General features: G+C 40.0%; 1 protein-coding gene across 1 annotated transcript; it reads right to left on the reverse strand.

Moving 5' to 3' along the window:
* Nucleotides 1-6,430: 6,430 nt before the first annotated feature.
* On the reverse strand, nucleotides 6,431-19,469 carry OTOL1 (otolin 1). The gene is made up of 4 exons (XM_020915370.2): nucleotides 19,109-19,469; nucleotides 11,801-11,890; nucleotides 8,758-8,829; nucleotides 6,431-7,552 (listed from the first exon to the last, which is right to left on the reverse strand). The coding sequence occupies exons 1-4, from the start codon at nucleotides 19,467-19,469 to the stop codon at nucleotides 6,654-6,656; spliced, it is 1,422 nt and encodes a 473-aa protein (XP_020771029.2). The 3' UTR covers nucleotides 6,431-6,653.
* Nucleotides 19,470-23,255: the final 3,786 nt, after the last annotated feature.

The following is a 23,255-nucleotide window of genomic DNA, read 5'->3' on the forward strand; positions in this document are numbered from 1 at the left end:
AAGAGCAGCAAGGTATGGGACTTCAATTTAAAATCACATACTATCTTATTCTTGGAGAGCATAAATGCCATAGATAACAACGTATTATGTCTAAGTTGTGCTGAGCATCCATTTCCTTGCTTCCTTTCGTGTTCCAGTTCATCATTCTTGATATACTTACAAATGGCCAGGGCTTGCAACAGTTGCATACTTAATGGCTAAAAGAACTGAACAATTCATATCTCTCTAAATTTGTATTTATTTGGGTCCAAAAAAATGTATACTAGAGCTAGATTCTAGAATGCTGTTTAAAGAGATGATGAAAATGGCAATGTAAGTGATCATAGTTTACAGAATAAAATTTAAATATTCTGAAATATTGTTTACAACAGTGATAATGTATTATCTGCAACCTCAATTACAGTACTTGAACATGACATGTAGAAGTTGTGGTTTATTTCCAAACCTTATTGCTAGTTCAGCCGAGCAAAGTTCCTCCTAACTGAATTGAAATTAATTTTTTTAAATTGATCTATAAAATTTTGAGCAATACTTTGCTAGTGTGTGAAATGAGTGCAATTATGCAGTAATTTGAACATTTTTGGCATTGCTCTTCTTTGGGATTGGGATGAAAAGTGACCTTTTCCAGTACTGTGGCCACTGCTAAATATTGCAAATTTGCTAGCATGTTGAGTGCAGCACTTTAACAGCATCATCTTTTAAGATTTGAAATAGCTCAACTGGAATTCCATCACCTCCACTAGCTTTGTTCGTAGTGATGTTACCTAAGGCCCACTTGACTTCTCATTCCAGGATGTCTGACTCTAGGTGAGTGATCACACCATCATGGTTATCTAGGTCATGAAGATCCTTTTTGTATAGTTTTTCTATGTAAAATTTTCCAAGCCAGGCTTCAACAGTACATGAACCATGAATTTCCAGATGTTGAAGCTGGATTTAGAAAAGGCAGAGGAACCAGAGATCAAATTGCCAACATCCACTGGATCATCAGAAAAGCAAGAGCTCCAGAAAAACATCTACTTCTGCTTTATCGACTACGCCAAAGCCTTTTGACTGTGTGGATCACAATAAACTGTGGAAAATTCTGAAAGAGATGGGAAGACCAGACCACCTGACCTGCCTCCTGAGAAACCTGTATGCAGGTCAGGAAGTAACATGAACCAGAACATGGAACCAGACATGGAATAACAGACTGGTTCCAAATCAGGAAAGGAGTATGTCAAGGCTGTATATTGTCATCCAGCTTATTTAACTTATATGCAGAGCACATCATGCAAAATGCCAGACTGGATGAAGCACAAGCTGGAATCAAGATTGCTGGGAGAAATATCAATAACCTCAGATATGCAGATGACATCACCCTTATGACAGAAAGCAAAGAAGAACTAAAGAGCCTCTTGATGAAAGTGAAAGAGGAGAGTGACATAGTTGGCTTAAAACTCAATAATCAGAAAACTGAGATCATGGCATCTGATCCCATCACTTCATGGCAAATAGATGGGGAAACAATGGAGAGAGTGACAGGCTTTATTTTGGGGGGCTCCAAAATCACTGCAGATGGTGACTGCAGCCATGAAATTAAAAGATGGTTGCTCCTTGGGGAAAAAACTGTGACCAACCTAGACAGCATGTTAAAAAGCAGAGACATTACTTTACCAACAAAAGTCCGTCTGGGCAAAGCTATGATTATTCCAGTAGTCATGTACGGATATGAGAGTTGGACTATAAAGAAAGCTGAGCACAAAAGAATTGATGCTTTTGAAATATGGTGTTGGAGAAGACTCTTGAGAGTCCTTTGGACTGAAAGGAGATCCAACCTGTCAATCCTAAAGGAAATCAGTCTTGAATATTCATTGGAAGGACTGATGCTGAAGCTGAAACTACAGCACTTTGGCCACCTGATGTGAAGAACTGACTCATTGGAAAAGACTCTGATGCTGGGAAAGATTGAAGGTGGGAAGAGAAGGTGACAACAGAGGATGAGATGGTAGGAGGGCATCACTGACTCAATGGACATGAGTCTGAGCAAGCTGCAGGACTTGGTGATGGACAGGGAAGACTAGCATGCTGCAGTCCATGGGATCGCAGAGTCAGACACAACTGAGTGACTGAACTGAACTGAATCTATAAAATGCAATGATTCAACAAGAGTGGTCTAATTTGATAAAACTGCCAATAGAACATTAACTATGTGTAAATGTTAATAGTGAAAGCACATATTTTACTGAAATAAAGTTTTAAAAAATAACATCTATGAAAGAGAAAGTGTTAGTCGCTCAGTCATATCTGATTCTTTGTGACCCCATGGACTCGCCAGGCTCCTCTGTCCATGGGATTTTCCAGGCAGGAATACTGGAGTGGATTTCCATTCCCTTCTCCAGGGGATCTTCCCAATCTAGGGATTGAACCTGGGTCTACTGCATTGCAGTCAGATGCTTTACCATCTGAGCCAGCAGAGAAGTCCAAAACATCTATAGGGTAGACATATAGTAATTCACAAGGTAAACTCTTTCTATACTCAACCAAATATCGCATTCCCATAGAACACCCAGATATACACACAATAATAATTCAATCATCTGTGATGTTTTGCTTACTGTTGGTCAGATAAAAACCATTCATTGTTTTTTACTTTTTCAACATAAGATTATACATTAAAGTAGGAGGATAGAACATATTTTTAATAACTTTGTTAGATTGACTCATAAAATTTAAATATTTATTATGTTTGGTACAATTTTTATTTTGGCCCTGAACCCCTTGTGTTTTAGGGAAATCCATTTGGAGGTTATTGCAATAAAAAGGAAAATCAAGGTCATAAATGATGGTGCTTTGATCAGAGTAGTGACAAAGGAGATATGAGAAGTCATCAAATTCTTGATACTTCCTGAGGAAAGCACCAAAAGGATTTCCTGACAGATTGGATTTAAGTGTGAAAGGGAAAAATCACATGACCCAAGCTTTTTGGCCTGTTCAACTCCAGAAAACTTGTCATTTTGTGAGTTACATTAGGATGTGGGAGGGCAGCTTGAGGAGACTTTCAGAAGCTTGTTTTGTCGTGTTAAGCCAGCGATGCAGTTTAATTCTCAATGGTTTACTACTCAGGGGAGATCCACTCTGTTTTTTGTGCTTCTGACAGGATGGGAGACGTGGTATAGTTGAAATAAAGTGACACTGCTGTGCCACTTCACTCTTGTAGTAGAGAGTGGCATAAAGAACCTAGAAGCCACCTCCCAAAGCCATCCCTAAGGCTAAGAGCTGGGATGCCCTGGGGAAAGCTCATAACTAACCACCAATCCTGGATCTTAACCCCAAACTCTTAACTTCAGACTTCCTATAAAATGTTTATCACAAACACACATGCAAGACACGACTGGATATCATAAAGCCTCTGTGTGAACTGTTGCGCTCTTACTGGCCCTCTTCCCAGCTGCCTTTTACATCACATCCTTTGATGTGGTTCCTCTTGCATCTTCCTCAGCTAGCTGGCTCTCACCCTCCCCAAGTCCCTCCAACCCAAAGATGGAGACGGCATAAATTTAAAAATAAATCTATAAGAGCACTTTGTTTTTGTTCAGTCACCCAGTTGTGTCCAGCTGTTTGCAAACCCATGGACTGCAGCATGCCAGACCTCTCTGTCCGTCACCATCTCCGGAAGTTTGCCTAAGTTCATGTCCATCACATTGGTGATGCCATCCAGCCATCTCATTCTCTGATGCCCTCTTCTCCTTCAGCCCTCGATCTTTTCCAGCATCAGGGACTTTTCCAATGAGTCAGCTGTTCACATCAAAAAATGACCAAAATACTGGAGTTTCAACTTCAGCATCAGTCCTTCCATCGAGTACTCAGGGTTGATTTCCCTTAAGATTGACTGGTTTGATCTCCTTGCTGTCCAAGGGACTCTCAGGAGTCTTCTCCAGCGCCACAGTTGGAAGGCATTGATTCTTCAGTGCTCCATCTTCTTTATAGTCCAGCTCTCACAGCTGTGCGTGGCCACTGGGAAGACCATAGCCTTGACTATATGGACTTTTGTCGGCAGAGTAATGTCTCTGTTTTTCAGCACACTGTCTAGCTTTCCTGCCAAGAAGCAAATATTTTCTGGTTTCATGGCTGCAGTCACCATCTGCAGTGATTTCAGAGCCCAAGAGGAGGAAATTTGTCACTTCCACCTTTTCCCCCCTCTATTTGCCATGGAGTAATGGGGCTAGATGCCATGATCTTAGGTTTTTAATATTTAGTTTTAAGCTGGCTCTTTCACTCTCCTCCTTTGCCCTCATCAAGAGGCTGTTTAGTTCCTCTTCGCTTTCTGCCATTAGAGTGGTATCATCTGCATCTGAGGTTATTGATGTTTCTCCCACCTATCTTGATTCCAGCTTATAACTCATCCAGCCTGGTATTTCTCATGATGTGATCAGTGTATAGATTAAATAAATAGGATGACAGTCCTGTCATACTTTCTCAGTCTTGAACCAATCAGTTAGTTGTTCCATACAGTGTTCTAACTGTTGCTTCTTGACCTGCATACAGGTTTCTCAGGAAACAAGTAAAATGGTCTGTTATTCCCATCTCTTTAAAAGCTTTCCACAGTTTATTATGATCCACACAGTCAAAGTCTTTGCTGTAGTTGATAAAACAGAGGTGAATGTTTTTCTGGAATTCCCTAGCTCTCTCTATGATCCACCGAATGTTGGCAATTTGATCTCTGGTTCCTCTTCCTTTTCTAAATCCAGCTTGGACATCTAGAAGTTCTTGGTTCACCTAATGCTGAATCTTGGCAAGCAAGATTTGAAGCATGAACCTTACTAGCATCGAAAATGAGTGCAATTGTCTGATGGTTAGCACATTCTTTAGTACTGTCCTTCTTGGGAATTGGGATGAGGATTGACCTTTTCCAGTCCTGTGACCACTGCCAGGTCTTCCAGATTTGCTGACATATTGAATGCAACACCTTGATGCCATCATCCTTTAAGGTTTTGAATAGTTCTCCTGGAATTCAGTCACATCCACTACTTTATTATAAGAGCATACAGAGAGACAAAACTGTAAGTTCCTGGAATCTCTTCACTATCCCATCCTCAAACTGGAAAAGAAAATTCTAAATACAAGTATCACTATTTTAATCACTTGGAAATTCTTACCCTCTCTCTGACAAATACAAGCAAAGCCACAATTAAAGCAATATTACAATCTAAATAGAGAAGAATTTGCTGAAGGAAGGGCAAACTCTTGAGAGAAAACTTTACCCCAGCCTGATGGGTAATCTTTGGATGAGAAACTATTGCAGTATTTCCAAAATTGGCATCTTACAGAATGCTGTTCCATGGGATGTTGCTTGATGAACTCTGTATTCAAAATAAGTATAGGATCATTGGATAAAGCAAAGTTAAACAAATTTATTTTCTGTGGGAATGTCAGGGACTACACTCACATGCTTTATAAACCTTTAAGAGGGAAACAGAATATAACATTTTCAACATTTGTTTGACACAGAATCCATTCTTTGCAGTAGCTCATAAAAACAACTTCCAGTAATGGTTTTCCTCTGAATATAGTTTGGGAAACATTTATCAGAAATGAATTATGTTTTTCAGAGTTTATCTGGCAAAGCAAGGCCAGAAAATCCGCCATCACCCAGTCCCTTATCTGACCACCAAGATTTGCAAATCTGTATAACTATATGCCTTCATTAAACCAAATTCAATTTAGAGTCAATAAATTCACTTCTTTAAAAAAAAAAAATGAGGCTGCTAAGTTATTATATATTCACAGTATTAGTCACATTGCAAATGAATTCCCAATACTCACCTGTTCCAGCAGTGTTATTACTGAATAACCAGAATTAATTATTTTAGAGATTATAATGAAGCCAAAGAATTTATCCAAATTAAATGTTCTTCCATAAAGAAAGGGCTGAAATTTTAGATCAATAATGATTTAATTTTCCTCTGGAATCTTTGGGGGGGGGCATTCAATTCTTCTAAGCACAATAATTAGATGAATGGTTGGATCTTTGCTATGATGAAGCAATATCTTTATCAACTTTCTTTTTATCTTTCACCCAACACACAAGTCCATATAATACAGGGTTTTTATGAGCAAACACTTACACAGTGATTAATTTTAAAGATACTTTAGCTAGTCTTTATTATTCTTTCTGTGTTTTTATCCTGAATTAAACTAACATGGGACTAGTTCCATTTCATTGGAAGGCAATCCTCCCAACAGAATTAAAAATATTTGAGAAATGTCTGCCCACTATATGTCATCTGTTAGCCTCATATTCACACAGAAGAGAGTTATATACATGTGTATGAAATATAGAAAATATTTAGTAAGAATGTATTTATTATAAATCTTCATATTTTTATATACAGATATTGTTATTTAAAGGACATAAGAAATGCCATTATAATGCTAAAATGAAAAAACTTGGCTACAAAATTAATAGATACATGCTCTCAAATATGTGTAAATATTCTAAAAGGTGATGTCTTAAAATAGGAATTATTCAACCTAAGTTATATCATTTTTTTCTTAATTTTTATGTATTATTTTTATAATTATGAAAATAATGAAGGTTATTTTTTCCAACAGCACTGCCCAATGTTACTTGACTTCTACTAAACCCAAACTAGAGTGTTGAAGACATAAGATTATGGTGAAATGCCAAGGTTTTCATCTGGGTACAAAAGGAACCCAGTAAAAATGCTGTCATCCTCAGCACTGACATACACCCCATTCCAATCCTTTGAAACTTCCAGCCAGACTTGGTCCCCTGCTCTTAATTTCAGGATGATGAGGAGAGAGGTCTGGTCTATTTCATGACCATAGAGCGTCTCTCTGGACTTGAACTGCTTCCTGTTCCAGGCCACCAGGCTGATCCGAGCAGGTCGGCCCCTCACGGTGACGTGGTAGGAGAAAACATAGGTCCCAGGGACACTACAGTTAAATTTCCCAGTGACGGGGCTATAATTCCCTTGGTCATTATAGAGAACCTTGTCAAACTTGATGGGGGCATTGGGAGGCGGGAAGGGCCTGGATAAAGCGGCACTGAAAGCCGACCGGGGGACTCTGGCCCCCTCCCCCTTGCAGCCCTTGGGGCCCCGAGAACCCTTCTTCCCGATCGACCCCCTGACCCCTTTGCTCCCCAGCTCGCCCTTGGGTCCCGCGGGACCCACGAGACCAGGAGGACCCAACTCTCCCTTTTCTCCTTTGAGTCCTGGATCACCCGGCACCCCAGGCAGGCCGTCTGAGCCCCTTTGCCCTTCCATCCCATTATCTCCTTTGCTGCCTTTCTCTCCTTTCGTGCCCTCCTCGCCCTTTTCTCCCTTTCCCCCCCTCTCCCCGGAATCTCCGCCGTAGCCCTTGTCCCCCACTTCGCCCTTCTCTCCCTTGGCGCCAGGCTCTCCGTTCAAGCCGGGTGCTCCCACAGGCCCTCTGTCTCCTTTATCTCCTTTGGTCCCGTTGGCACACGGGTCCCCCTCCGAGCCTTTCTGTCCTTTCACTCCTGTTGGGCCAATGTTTCCTGCGTCCCCCTTAGGACCGATTCCACCTGAAATGGAAAATTGAAGTCATGGTTAAGGCTCACATAGGGTCTGACCAGGATGCTATCATCAGTGCATGGATGTGCTCAGCCTATGTCCGACTTTGTGCTGCCCCGTGGGCTGTAACCCTCCAGGCTCCTCTGTCCATGGAATCTCCCAGCAAGAATACCAGACTGGGATGCCGTTTTCTTCTCCAGGGGATCGTCCTGACCCAGAGATCAAACCTGCATCTCTGGCATCTCCTACATTGGCAGGCAGGTTCTTTACCAGCTGAGGCTATTATCAGAGAGCTCACAAAAGGAAATAGCACCTCCTAACTGGAACTGGAAATCTGGTTCTCCCCTGAGCAATAGTGGCTCTGAGGAGACTCCTACACTGAGTCGTTCAAATAATGCTACTCTCTCATAAGGGGAAGAGCTAATGCTACTGAAAACAATAGCTTATATTTAGATATTGTGTACTGACTGTTAAGATGAGGAAGTATTAGAACTATAGTTGCCCACTGTGTTCTATTACACTTTGCATTTTGGCCCAATCCAGCTATTCTCATACATCTCCACATTGCCCATCAAAACCCAGAATCTTCCAGGGAAAGAACCTCAACCCGGAAAGATTGAGGTATCTTTTCCCCAAGGACAGCTAGAGAAATGAGCAGAGCTCAGATACTTCTACCATCTCCAGACTCCTAAACTAGTGCTGGTGACATTCCACCAATCAGTACACTGAATTATTAGAAGATTATTAATAATTTATATTTCCCTTTGACCTCCTTGATAACTTTAAATACAAACAGGAAGAAAATTAAAGGCTTTACTGCACATGTGACCGCACACAATAGATATACTGATAAGCTCTTGAGAGTCCCCTGGACAGCAAGGAGACCCAACCAGTCCATCCTAAAGGATATGAGTCCTGGGTGTTCATTGGAAGGACTGATGTTGAAGCTGAAACTCCAACACTTTGGCCATCTGGTACAAAGAGTTGACTCACTGGAAAAGACCCTGATGCTGGGAAAGATTGAGGTCAGGAGGAGAAGGGGACGACAGAGGATGAGATGGCTGGATGGCATCACTAACTCAATAGACATGGGTTTGAGTGGACTCCAGGAGTTGGTGATGGACAGGGATGCCTGGCATGCTGCAGTTCATGGGGGTCGCACAGAGTTGGACACGACTGAGCGACTGAACTGAACTGAACGGAATGGATAAGCTACCTGGTTCTCCAGGCTTTCCTGGGTATCCTGGAACTCCGCTCGCTCCTCGGTCCCCACGTTCTCCCTTGAGTCCTAAAGTGATACCAAGATTAGCTGTTTTCCAGCTATATTAATCACGATATAACTAACATTCCAGTGTTTCCTTTATCAAAATGTGTAAAGGTAAAGACAATATGGGAAAAGAATTCATTGAGCATCATTAGGAACATTTTATTCCAATTGATGGTAAACCATTTAAAGGAACCACTTAAAGGATTTGGAGGTAGTGCCGAAGCTCTTCGGACAGAGTTCAGCTTTTGCCTCAGCATTCTTGTAGTTTTTCAGATCTCATACAAAACTCTTGATATCCTGCTTTACATTATATACGTCTGTGTTTGTGCACTTCCTATTATGAATTTTGAATGACAGTTTAAAAGTCCTCTTTTTTATATTCCTCATAATGCCTGAGAAATAGTGCCATGCACTGTATAAGCTGACAGAGTACAACATTTTGCAATCAGCTAAAACTATTCATGGTAAAAACCCACTTAGGAAAAAAATATTGTCCTTGACATACATAGAGCATCAAGGAAAAGCAGATTTTCATTTTGTTTGGATGTTTTTCATATGCTCTTTGGGCAAATTATAAAACTGAAAATTCATGTTTTAAAAAAATTAAAATATCTGGGGTATTAGATATTTGCTGTATTACCACAAAATGAACTTTTATACTGGGCCTGGCCAAAGGCCAACCTTATTACAGTACAGCCACTCTAGATTTAATTATAAATAATAATAGCAAAAATAATAGTAATAACAATAACTAACTCTCATTGAGCATTTACTTTGCACCACGTAATGTTCCAAACTCTTACCATGGATTTTTGCATTTCAACCTTTTTAAATAAAATATTAACATTTATTTGATAATAAGACAGTCTCTAATATAACAGGGAAACTCATACAACAAAGCACATTTCATCACCTGGGACGTTTTTCATTTCCAAAAGTCTGTAGCATTTCTCATCAAGAAAGAGCAGATGTTTTTGTCAACATTTTGTCAACAGAAGGAGCTTAGGCATGAAAAAGTTTAGAAATTTGTACAGAGTCAAACATGATTGTATATAATATTGGTTGGCATCAATTTGCCAGCCATATTATTTATGATATAAACAACATATTTTGTTTCATTTTTGCCAGGGAAAAAGAAACCCTAAACCAAATTAAAAGTCATGAGAAAAGACTCAGCCAAATTTCATAAGACTAGCTAGAGAAATCCACCTCCATCCCCCCCACCCCCACCACCCCACCATAAGCCAGTCAGCATAGTTTTCTAAGTAGCTGGCTCTTCCATTATCATTCCACATGAAATTTAAATTTTGGAAATTAACCCATAGGCCATCAGGAAAATGTCTGTATACCTTTCAAGGGAACGTAACTATGAATGGAAGTGAAGGAATAATTCTATTCCCAGTCCTTGTCAATATTCATATCCTGACCTTCACTGCACAGTTATTCTGATTCTCGAGTTCATTTAAAGAGTTTAATGACTTACAATGAACTTACTCAATCAGATAATGATTATCCAAAATGCAGTCATTCTACTCATTTATTTTTTTCACTGTAAGTCTTAAGCAAGAGTCCAAGTTAAGTGGAAGTAAAAGGAAAGTACAGTTGTCACTTTATAGACTGGCTAAATGAATTTCTACTTTTGATCCTTCATCAAAGCATATTCTTAAGAACTTTATTTTACAATACTTGCCTGTTTTTTTCTTCTACTTGCAGAAGTCTAACTTCCAAAATGTATGAATCACTGGGGAAGTTCATCACTCATCTTTATTTCACAGAGCTTTCTGCTAACATAATTCAGCCACAGAAGGATTAAATGTTTCCGAGAATGAAAATCGCCTAACTGACAAGTGTGAAGTGGCTCTCTCTTACCTTAGCATCTTTTCTGAGTAATTACTTCACTGACTGTTCTACCAGAAGTGAGTTAGGCAGTTCCTGAGCCATGCAGAGGGTGATGTATAGATGATATTAGATTTTTTGACTTGTGACACTGAGGCTAAGACATTTACCTTGATGGATAGATGGTATTTCTACAGGCTGGTGGTATTCCCTGAGGAATTTCTAAATGTCCCAGTGAATCTGCAACCTTCCTTCAATACCTCAAAGCACTTACAGAGCCAGGGATTTCCCCGGGCTGGACACCCTCTTTGCTGATAAATCTGTGGAATTATAGAATTTCTGAGCTGGAAGAGATTTAGTAAAGCACACAAAACAACAAATCTTCTTTAAACAGAGTATAAAGAAATATCTAGTCTAGTCCCCTCAATATCCAGATGAGGTAAAGTGATGGGTCCAAGGTCACTGCAATTAGCCTGATGTCTTCTATTTTAATTCAGTTTTCTTCCCACTGTTGACACCACCTCTGATTTGAGAGAGCTAAAGGATATGTCATATTTTTCTTAGCAGGTAGGCCATTTGTCTAAATGGAATATTCTAGAGGATTGACTGCTCTGATTAGTTTTATCTAGTAAGAAGTTAATTTGCATCATAAAGAAGAACTCAAATGGGAATATATAGGAAAAGATCCCCTTGAATTATCCGACATTCCATTGGTTAGGGCTCTGTGTTCCACTGCAGATGGCAGGGGTTTGAACCCTGGTCAGGGAATTAAGATCCTGCAAACTGCAAGGTGTTGGCAAATTAAAACAATAGAAAAGCACCCTTCCTCAGAGTCTCTGTGCCCTGTGGCTCCGTCACTGGGTCAGCCAGGTGGACTATGAGAAATAGAAAAGATGTGTGTGTGTGTGTGTGTGTGTGTGTGTGTGTGTGTGTTGTGAAAGAGAGATTACCAGGCAAGTTTATAATTCTCAGTTGGCTATTTATAAAGTTAACATTTTAATATCAAATGTAACTCATAGTATGTCTTACCAAGTTTTTACATTTTAAAAACTTGATCCACCTGCAAGAAGCTGGTATTTACTTAGCAAGCTGCTCTTCTTAAAAATGACGCAGAACATCTGTTGAGTTTCGACATGAAATGAATATAATCACCTACCTCTCTCTCCTTTCTGGCCTTTTGGACCTTGGGGTCCAACAATTCCTGGTGACCCTGGGATCCCTATATCACCAGCCTCTCCCTTAAAACCTGGAAATGAGATTTAAAAGCCATCAGGGCAGGGAAATTCTCTTCTGAAATTCACTAGTTCAAAAACAGCAGTCACTTTGTTGAGGCCAATGATTGTCAGTGTCCTAATGATAAGATCTGGGTGAGAATTAACTATTACAGAGTTCTAAGGACAATATTTTTGTCTGATTTGCAATTTTGCACTACCTGAATAGATAAATTGAGCCCATTAGTACTTGTCACTGAATTCATGGCAGTGATCAAATGATTCAGAGAAGCAGTACTATATCAAACAATAGGAACAAAATATTATCTGACTCTTAAGCTCATGTGGACTGCACTTTCAAATAAGAAGTAAAACCAGAATACCTAGCACTGTGGCTTTTCCCGTTCCTTCTCTTAGGCACTGACTCAGGAACCACTGCAGTCATACACCAAGCATCCTGCTAGGTGTCAGGAATCAGCCATCAACATTCCAGCAGCCCCTTTTCCCCCATGGAGCTGAGAGCCCACAAAAGAGAAACATGAGCAAATAACCACACAAATAAATAGAAACGGCTACACTGCTGTTAGCAATGTGAGGAAAAGAAGAAGTTCCTATTGTAGATTGTGGTTTAAAAAAAAAATTAACTTAAGGGATCAGAGTAGACATCCTGGAAAAAATAAGAGGACATTAAGCTAAGACTTAATGAACAAATTAGAATTTTACAAGACTAAAAAAAGAAAAAAACAAAAAACAAAAAGATGAGTATTTCAGGAAAAACAGCAGTGGAAAAGACCATGAACAGACCTAGTGATCAGGGTAAAGAGGGCCAAGGGGCAAATGGTGTGGGGTTCATAACGTCACTAGTTCCTTGCTTGTCCCAGCAGTCTGGATCCCTTCTACTTACCTGGGCCACACAGAGACCCAGGCCAAAGACAGTTATCCTTCCTGCAACCCCAGCCTTGTTTAGGCATAGGAACTGTTTTGCAACCCCTGACTGCAATAATGTGTGGCCAGTTTCTTTGAAAGTTAACTCTATAGATAAGTGCACACAATTAAATTGTAATCTTTTATCTTAATTATTACAATTAATGCTGATGGAATGCAGAAAATTATATTCAATCTGTTGAATTTCCTCTTTGAAAGAACACTGTATTTGTTTGGATGAGGCACTTTAATAAATTGCTTGCAACAGAGGCTAAGGCTGAAGGCACGCTTAAATGGTGGTTAAGCTCCTCTGTCTAGAAAAGCAGGAAGAGCAGAAAGGAAAGTAATGGAGAAAAAATGGGGGTGGGGGCGGGGCAGAAGCAAGCAGGGGCAGTTAGTCACTGTGCAATGATCCCCTTCTTCATGACACTTAAATGCCTGATGTGGTCGTGAGGGAAATGATAAAGGGCAGTGTCCAGTTCGGCACAGGGAGCATAAAGCAACTGTCTGCAAGGTTACAAGGGGGTTACAAGGTTACAACCTACTGGGGCCACTCTTCCATCTAGGTGAGACCTACATCCTGGTTAGTTTAGTGTAAATCCCAGAAGGCTAGACTTAATTGAAGAGCTGGGGCTGGAAGCTGCAAAAATTGAGTTTGATTCCAGGTTCAACACTCTCAGGTTACATGACCTCTAGAATTACATAAAACTCTCTGAAATGCAATTAAATCATCCACTGACATGTAATAATATTTTAAACATTTTCTACAAAGATGAGAAACAATAAAGTGCTTAAGAGTTCTTGGCACCCATTAGGTAGTTTGGTCATGTCTGACTCTTTGTGACCCCATGGACTGCAGCACGCCAGGCTTCCCTGTCCTTCACCAACTCTCAGAGCTTACTCAAACTCATGTCCATTGAATCAGTGATACCGTCCAACCATCTCATCCTTTGCTGTCCCCTTCTCCTCCTGCCTTCAATCTTTCCCAGCACCAGAGTCTTTTCCAATGAGTCAGTTCTTCAGATCAGGTGGTCAAAGTACTGGAGTTTCAGCTTCAGCATCAGTCCTTCCAATGAATTTTCAGGATTGATTTCCTTTAAGACTGACTGGTTGGATCTCCTTGCAGTCCAAGGGATTCTCAACAGTCTTCTCCAGTAGCACATTTCAAAAGTATCAGTTCTTCAGTGCCATATCTTCTCTGTAATCCAACTCTCACAACCATACATAGCTACTGGAAAACCAGAGTTTTGACTATATGGACCTTTGTTGACAAAGTAATGTCTCTGCTTTTTAATAGTCTGTCTAGGTTTGTCATAGCTTTTCTTCCAAGGAGCAAGCATCTTTTAATTTCATGACTGCAGTCACCATCTGCAGTGATTTTTGGAGTTCAGACATCTTGGAGTGCAAAGTCAATTGGGCCTTAGGAAGCACCACTATGAACAAAACCACTGGAGGTGGTGGAATTCCAGTTGAGCTATTTCAAGTCCTAAAAGATGATGCTGTTAAAGTGCTGCATTCAGAATACCAGCAAATTTGGAAAGCTCAGCAGTGGCTACAGGACTAGAAAAGATCAGTTTTCATTTCAATCCCAAGAAGGGCAGTACCAAACACTTGTTCAAACTTCCATACAATTGTACTCATCTCACATGCTAGTAAAATAATGTTGAAAATTTTCCAAGCTAGGCTTTAACTGTATGTGAACCAAGAACTTCCAGATGTTCAAACTGGTTTTAGAAAAGGCAGAGGAACAAGAGATCAAATTGTCAACATCCGTTGGATCACAGAAAAAAGCAAGAGAATTCCAGAAGAACATCTACTTCTGCTTCATTTACTATGCTAAAACCTTTGACTGTGTGGATCACAACAAACTGTGGAAAATTCTTAAAGAGATGGGAAGACCAGACCACCTTACCTGCCTTCTGAGAAATCTGTATGCAGGTCAAGAAGCAACAGTTAGAAGCCGACATGGAACAGACTGCTTCCAAATTGGGAAAGAAGTACATTAAGGTGTATATTGTCAGCATGCTTGTTTAACTTATATGCAGAGTCAGTTCACTTCAGTTCAGTTCAGTCGCTCAGTCATGTCCAACTCTTCGCGACCCCATGAATCGCAGCACACCAGGCCTCCCTGTCCATCACCAACTCCTGGAGTTTACTCAAACTCATGCCCATCGAGTCGGTGATGCTATCCAGCCATCTCATCCTCTGTCATCCCCTTCTCCTCCTGCCCCCAATCCCTCCCAGCATCAGGGCCTTTTCCAACGAGTCAATTCTTCGCATGAGGTGGCCAAAGTATTGGAGTTTCAGCTTCAGCATCAGTCCTTCCAATGAACACCCAGGACTGATCTTTAGGATGGACTGGTTGGGTCTCCTTGCAGTCCAAGGGACTCTCAAGAGTCTTCTCCAACACCACAGTTCAAAAGCATCAATTTTTCGGTGCTCAGCTTTCTTCCCAGTCCAACTCTCACATCCATACATGACCACTGGAAAAACTATAGCCTTGACCAGACGGACCTTTGTTAGCAAAGTAATGTCTCTGTTTTCTAATATGCTATCTAGGTTGATCACAACTTTCCTTCCAAGGAGTAAGCGTCTTTTAATTTCATGGCTGCAGTCACCATCTGTAGTGATTTTGGAGCCCAAAAAAATAAAGTCTGACACTGTTTCCACTGTCTCCCCATCTATTTACCATGAAGTGATGGGACCAGATGCGATGATCTTAGTTTTCTGAATGTTGAGCTTTAAGCCAACTTTTTCACTATCCTCTTTCACTTTCATCAAGAGGCTTTTTAGTTCCTCTTCACTTTCTGCCATAAGGGTGGTGTCATCTGCATATCTGAGGTTATTGATATTTCTCCCGGCAATCTTGATTCCAGCTTGTGCTTCTTCCAGCCCAGCGTTTCTCATGATGTACTCTGCATATAAGTTAAATAAGCACGGTGACAATATACAGCCTTGACGTACTCCTTTCCCAAGTTGGAACCAGTCTGTTGTTCCATGTCCAGTTCTAACTGTTGCTTCCTGACCTGCATACAGGTTTCTCAAGAGGAAGATCAGGTGGTCTGGTCTTCCCATCTCTTTCAGAATTTTCCACAGTTTATTGTGATCCACACAGTCGAAGGCTTTGGCGTAGTCAATAAAGCAGAACTAAATGTTTTTCTAGAACTCTCTCGCTTTTTCGATGATTCAGCAGATATTTGCAATTTGATCTCTGGTTCCTCTGCCTTTTCTAAAACCAGCTTGAACATCTGGAAGTTCACGGTTCACGTATTGCTGAAGCCTGGCTTGGAGAATTTTGAGCATTACTTTACTAGCATGTAAGATGAGTGCAATTGTGCAGTAGTTTGAACATTCTTTGGGACTGCCTTTCTTAGGGATTGAAATGAAAACTGACCTTTTCCAGTCCTGTGGCCACTGCTGAGTTTTCCAAATTTGCTGGCATATTGAGTGCAGCACTTTCACAGCATCATCTTTCAGGATTTGAAATAGTTGAACTGGAATTCCATCACATCCACTAGCTTTGTTCATAGTGATGCTTTCTATGGCCCAACAGAGTACATCATGCTAAATGTGGGGCTGGATGAAGCACAAGTTGGAATCAAGTTTGCCAGGAGAAATATCAATAATCTCAGATATGCAAATAACACCACCCTTATGGCAGAAAGTGAAGAAAGAACTAAAGAACCTCTTGATGAAAGTGAAAGAGGAGAGTGAAAAAGCTGGCTTAAAACTCAACATTCAAAAAACTAAAATCATGGCACCCAATCCCATCACTTCATGGCAAATAGATGAGGAAACAATAGAAACAGTGACAGGTAGCTATTATCGTAACTGAATTAATGAAAGAAGCTGGAGATAAAAGTCTCAAATGGAATTTTACCTTTGCAAGATATTAGATACAGCTGTGTACTTCAAAATACTTTCATTCAGAAACTGTAAAATTAGGCTCATGACTTTTTAAAGTCTACAGTTATTACTTATATCACAGTAGATGATACAAATGTGATACATGTAATGTATGTGTGTCATGTGACCAAGAACTAACAGATAATGAAAAAAATAAATAGTTGGGTTTGAGCAGTTTTATTTTCATTTTCAAGTTTGTTTAATGTTATTTTTATACAGCATAAACATTGCACATTAGTACAATGCTTTTGACAAAATCATGGTTACCAAAGAGGGAAGAGAATGATGGAAGGATAAACTAGGAGTTTGGGATTAGCAGATATAAACTAGTATATATAAAGTAAATAAACAACAAGGTCCTTCTGTATAGCACAGGAAACTATATTCAATATGCTGTAATAAACCATAATGGAAACAATATGAAAAAGAATATGCATATATGGGCTTCCCTGGTGGCTTGGATGGTAAAGAATCTGCATGCAATGCAGGAGACCCAGGTTCAATCCCTGGGTTGGGACGATCCCCTGATGAAGGGAATGGCAACCCACTCCAGTATTCTTGCCTGGAAAATTCCATGGACAGGGGATCCTGGTAGGTTACAGACCAGAGGATCACAAAGAGTTGGATACAACTGAGTGACTAACACTTTCACTTTTTTCTTTTCATACACACACACACACACACACACACACACACACACACACATATATATATATATATAAACTGAGTCACTTTGCTATACAGCAGAATCTAACACAACATTGAAAATCATCTATGCTTCAATTAAACAAATAAATAATACAAGAAAACAATGTTTTTCAAACACTGGTAAAGCTAGAACAAATATCTATGAATCTCGAAAATAGGATCCTATCAGGTTCAGAATATTGCACAGGATAAGAAAAGACTCCTACTACAACTAACCAGAAAAATAAACACAGCTTATTGAGTATGTGTTCTATTCTAGGCATCACACTCAGACCTTGTATATATGACCTCATTCAGGTCCCTTGAAGACTCTAAGAAGCTGCCATTATTCTTACCCCATTTTACTATTTTAGAAACTGACACTTAGAGTGCTAGTGAAGTTTCCCCAAGGTAGAACCATGACAGCTTGACCTTCTGAACTCTCAAGCAGTCTGTCTCTGGCAGAGCTAGTCAACTAAGATATATGCATGCCCCAGGCAGTCCAATAACGTGGCACACCTTTAGAATATATGTCCTCAGTATTTGGAGTCTCAGCTCTGAGAACAGCCTAGCTAAATCCATCAGTGTAAGACAAAAGCCCTGGATGTTACAGCCTTAGAAAACAGTTTAGCAACCAGCTGTGTTTACTTGACCTTCCACTCCTCCCAAGCAGCTTTCCAGCCAGACTTGATACTGAAAGAAACCCTGGTAAATAATATAATTTCCCCAGTCTCATTAGGTCGCCAGTAATGTTGTGGCAACTCTGAAATCTCGGGACCCCAGACTCCTACCCAGCTCCCTTCCCCTTCAATTTCACCTCTGCATAAACACTGATCACATTTCCCAAAAGGTACCTGCAATAGGATGAAATGAACAAAAAGCTTAACAAGGATGCAGAATTTCTGATTTTATTACTTTTAAATCCTTCAGGCAAGACACAACAAATATTTATATGTAATTCTGTCAGGGAATAGTGGATTTGAAACTGACATTCTGGTCTCACTTTTACCTTGAATTTACCACTGTAGGACATGGGAAAGCTGAAACATAGTACAATAAAAGTGAGAGTATATTCATACTGCATGCATTAAAGATATTTAGAAATTTTGAAATATTTAACCATGATGTTCAATGAAGACTATTGGGCAAGGAGATAGTGCTGCCTCAGAATTTCAATGAGAAGCGCACTGAATCCTGCCTTTTTTCTCTACCTCACAGGTGTTCCGTTGCTAATCCTAACTACAAATAGCACTCCGAAAATCCATCAGTCAGTACACATCCTCACTAAACCACAGAACTTTCACTTCACCTTTTTACATCAGCCACTAATGAGGTGATTGCATAACTGGGAGAACTACATACCAGTCTAATGCTGGGAGACTCAGTCTCTGCTCTGACCAGCACCACCCAATAGAACCTTCTGCAACGATGGAAATGCTCTGAATCTGTGCTGCCCTTTGGCCACTTGTGGCTGCTGAGCACTTGAAATGGGGCCAGTGTGACTGAAGAACTGAAATTTTAATCCCATTTCAGTTTAGTATTAATAGCTGCACGTGTGACTCTGTTTATCACACTGGGCAACAGAACCCATTGCATTTGTCACAATGTTATACCTAGGCTTGTCCCACTGGCATGATGGTGTAGAAACCCTCAGGCAATTCCACCACCAATCCATCACCTCTCAACTCTAAGTTTGTACAAGTGGGAAATACATGGCTGCGTGTATTTTCAAATACCTGGCTTTCCAGTCTGTCCCGGTTCTCCCTTTTGCCCTGGTCCAGATGAACAACAATCACAGCAATTCGAGAAGAAATCAGCAGTGTCAAGAGTGAGGTTTTCGGAGGGGGAGAGAGTGGCAGCATCAAAGGCGGAATCGAGGACTAAGGGGTCAGGGGTTGGCTCTGCCCTTTCAGCCGCTTCTCTGAAGGGGGCTCCTTCTTCTGGAGGTAGGCCACTGGATGGCTTTGGGCCCTTTGGCATCTCTTTTCCCTCAGATTTCTTCGTGAATTTGGTATATGGTGTGGTCTTGGCTACTGCGTCCATACTAGCAATAACCAAAATAATGAAAACAGCACAAAACCAAGAAAACATCCACATGTTTGAGGCTGAAAGATACAATGGGAATATATAAAAGTGTCACGTGAGAACCAAATGAAAAGACTAAATGATATAGATATACACCTATATGAGAGGGCTATATATACATATATGAACCATAAGAATGAACAGTAAGCATAATACTAAATGATTTATCTATTTTATATGTAAACATATACTTCAATTACAACAGAATATTTTATTGACTTAAAGTACTCACTGTAAGGAACAATTGCTTCAATTCTCCTTTCTGGTTGTTTTCCTACTGTTACATGTGCTAAAATATTGTTCTCAATCATTCAAATCATCTTGCCAAATAGAAAACATGATCTATAATAAATGCAACATATACTCTTACTAGCTCATATACTCTGTGGAAAACAAGTAAGTAAAAAATCCTGACTGACCTCACTCAGATTTATAGGAATCAAATGCATTTGTGTTAAGGGGAGATGAAAAATATTGAGCTGAATAGTTTATTTCAGCAAGCTCAATTATTTCAAGAAAAAAATACTGGTAAAGAGTCCTTAAATCTACTCAGGAAAATGGTCTTGTTGTGACAGCAATCTTTTGGAATCTGCTGTAATAAATGGAGAGAGAGAGAGAATGAAAAATCATAAATTTGGATATGTGCTATATCTTTATATTCTTCACTTGTCATTTAACTCTCCAATTCTTTGCTTTATAATTTGAGGGTTTTTTCCCTGAAAACTCACATTTATCTCTGTATTATTTTAAAAGGCCAAATAGTGGCTATTCTTATTACAGTTTTTATCAATGTTCACAGGCACATAAGATTCCTGATGAAATGAAATTTTGATCATAGTATTCCATTCCCCAGCAACTCCCAGCATTCCAGTGACTGCTCACAGATAGCCAGGGTTAGAAATGCATGATTTCTGAACAGAAAAGGAAGGCATGATTAGGATAAATAGTAAGAGAGTAAAGAGAGTGGAAAAACAGATGGTAACCACACCTACTCTTTATAGAATCCCTACAAAGAGTAGGTACCTTTCATTCATCAATCCAATCTGTTCTCAAAACAGCTCCACCAGGCAGGTTCACACTCACCTTCACAGATGAGAAAACAGACATCAAGTGCTTACGAACCTTATTCAAGATCACCCAACCTGCGAGTTATTAATTCAGAACTTAAATCCAGGTCTGTTTAACATCAAAGCCTCCACCCTTCCCCACAAATCATGTGATGTTTATAGGGATGAGATTAAAGGACAATAAATCCAAGGGTAGGATCAATGAAAGAGCTCTAGAGGAGACGTATAAATCAAAGCAGATGAGAAGGGATAAAGGATGCTGTATTTCCAACATTATATAAAGATCCAAAAATGCTAACCTTCCTTTAAGCTGCTTTTGCTACTATATTTATCCTTTCAACCAACAGTAACTGAGTAACCAACAGTGTTACAAGCACTGAGAAATTATATGTAGTGACATATGATAATATAGACTAAGCTATGGCCTCTGTTATGGACACAAAGGTCTATCTAGTCAAAGCTATGGCTTTTCCAGTAGTCATGTATGAATGTGAGAGTTGGACTATAAGGAAAGCTGAGCACCAAAGAATTGATGGTTTTGAACCGTGGCGTTGGAGAAGACTCTTGAGAGTCCCTTGGACAGCAAGAAGATCAAACCAGTCCATCCTAAAGGAAATCAGTCCTGAATATTCATTGGAAGAACTGATGCTGAAGCTGAAACTCCAATACTTTGGCCACCTGATGCAAAGAACTGACTCACTGAAAAAGCCCCTGAGTCTAGGAAAGATTGAAGACAGGAGGAGAAGGGGATGACAGAGGATGAGTTGGTTGGAAGGCATCACTGACTCAGTGGAATGAGTTTGAGCAAGCTCCAGGAGTTGGTGATGGACAGGGAAGCCTGGCGTGCTGCAGTCCATGGGGTTGCAAAGAGTTGGACACGACTGAGCAACTGAACTGAACTGATGGCTTCTGCCCTCAGGGAGTTGACAATCTAGTAGCAAAGATAAGAAACTACAAAAGCAAAGAGAAAAGTGTGAAGAGCAGATGGTTATAAAGCATCTCTCCAAATACAGATCTTGCACCCCTCCTTCCCGCATCCCTGTAAGACTGAGCATATGTACATGGTCACTGTACATCAGTCAGCTAAACCCAGCCCCAGCCAAAACCAGACACAAAAATATTCTGCTTAGATATAATACAATTCAACTTTCATGAGTTCATACAATTGCATTCAATGAAACATTCATTTGTTCAACAAACATTTACTTGAGCATCTAAGAAGTGTTAGGAACTGTGCTGGGTCATACAAAATAAAGATAAATAAAATCAGTAAAGATCTTGTCTGCAGTAAATATTCAAACACTGCAAATAGCCAAAGTGCAAAATATGGAAAGTGAAATACTGGACACTTTCCATTTTCTCACTACTTTGCTATAAAAATAATTCGAGTTCGCAAAATGCTGTACTAATGCTCTAACATTATGTTCTTTAAAGCAAATGAGGTTATATAGGGAAATAACCAGGTTTTTTTTTCCCTCACTAAAATATATCTGTATTATTCTTCTTGGCACAGCAAGTATTTTTGATCCTGAAAACATGTTATGATAGCTCCTTGGTAAACCAGTCCTGAGGCAGCAAATAAGAGATAGCTGTTGAGCTGGGGAAGGGAGAAAACTAACACTGAGATCATGACAGGTATTTTCCAGTTAATTTATAATAATTATTACAATTACATCACACATAAACCATGAAAAGTAAGATTTACTATGCCCACATAATGGATTATAAAACCAAGGCACAGAGAGGTTGAGTAGCCTGCCTGAGATCACAGTATTAGTCAGGAGCAGAGCTGGGATTAAAACCTAAATCCATCTGACTCCAAAGTCAACCCATGCACTCTTCGCTGTGCTGGGCTGCCTGGGGATGAATGAGTGATCAGAGATGCTGCACAACAAGCCAAGTCAGCCCTTCACCTTCAGGGAGCTGACAGTCAAAGTTGACAAGCAAAGATAAGAAACTGTAAAAGCAAAGAGGAGAGTGTGAAGAGTAGATGGTTATAAAGCATCTCTTCAAATACAGATCTTGCACCCCTTACACCTTCACCTTAAGGCCCTGCAGTGGGAGAAAGTGGTTTCTCACAAACAAGAAATGGGAACTTAATGGGAAACATGAGGAAGAGCAGAGATGAGATGTCTGGCTCTGATCATGGAACATACTAGTGTGGGGCAAAATTATAGAAGGGAGCATAGCCCATCTGAAAAGTGGCTAAAGGTCCCCGGAAAGAAAAGAACAGAGCTAACCAACGTTGGGAAGGTGCCTGGTGTCCCTCACTGAGGGTGTGGATTGTCCCCATAAGTATCTTCCTTGCAATGTGGCTTCCTACTTCCCAGTTTAAATGTAGATAATAAAGGATAATGTCATCAGTACTTGAAGATTTGATGAGGCTCCTCAAGAACTTAGAGATGAGGAAAACATGAATCCCTTTCAAAAAACAATACAGCAAGTGCTGATAGCAACCTGACTGATGGTGCACAGATATTATTTCCTTTGAACTATGGATTGTTTTCATATTTGTGTAAACACACAAAAACCAGCCAACAAAACCTTCACAATGAGTCTAGCAAGTGAGGGCATTTAACCAAAATTTAAGTCACTAGAACAAAAAACATGACTCAAATGCTAAGTCTGAAGATTAACATAGGTATAAATCTTAACAGAGGGGTTAGAAGCAAAGATCTAAAAGGAGGCTGAGGTCCCCAGTCAACCTAAATACAGTAAAAGCACTTTTACT

The sequence above is a fragment of the Odocoileus virginianus genome, chromosome 4, assembly GCF_023699985.2.
Source record: "Odocoileus virginianus isolate 20LAN1187 ecotype Illinois chromosome 4, Ovbor_1.2, whole genome shotgun sequence".
NCBI lineage: Eukaryota > Metazoa > Chordata > Mammalia > Artiodactyla > Cervidae > Odocoileus > Odocoileus virginianus.

Excerpts from the sequence above, each read along its gene's own strand:
- OTOL1 (XM_020915370.2), bottom strand. The coding sequence starts at position 19,469 with ATGTGGATGTTTTCTTGGTTTTGTGCTGTTTTCATTATTTTGGTTATT. Across the intron at positions 8,830-11,800 it reads AGGCCAGAAAGGAGAGAGAG|GACTCAAGGGAGAACGTGGG; the intron begins GTAGGTGATTAT and ends GTATCACTTTAG. Across the intron at positions 7,553-8,757 it reads AGGAAAGCCTGGAGAACCAG|GTGGAATCGGTCCTAAGGGG; the intron begins GTAGCTTATCCA and ends TTTCCATTTCAG.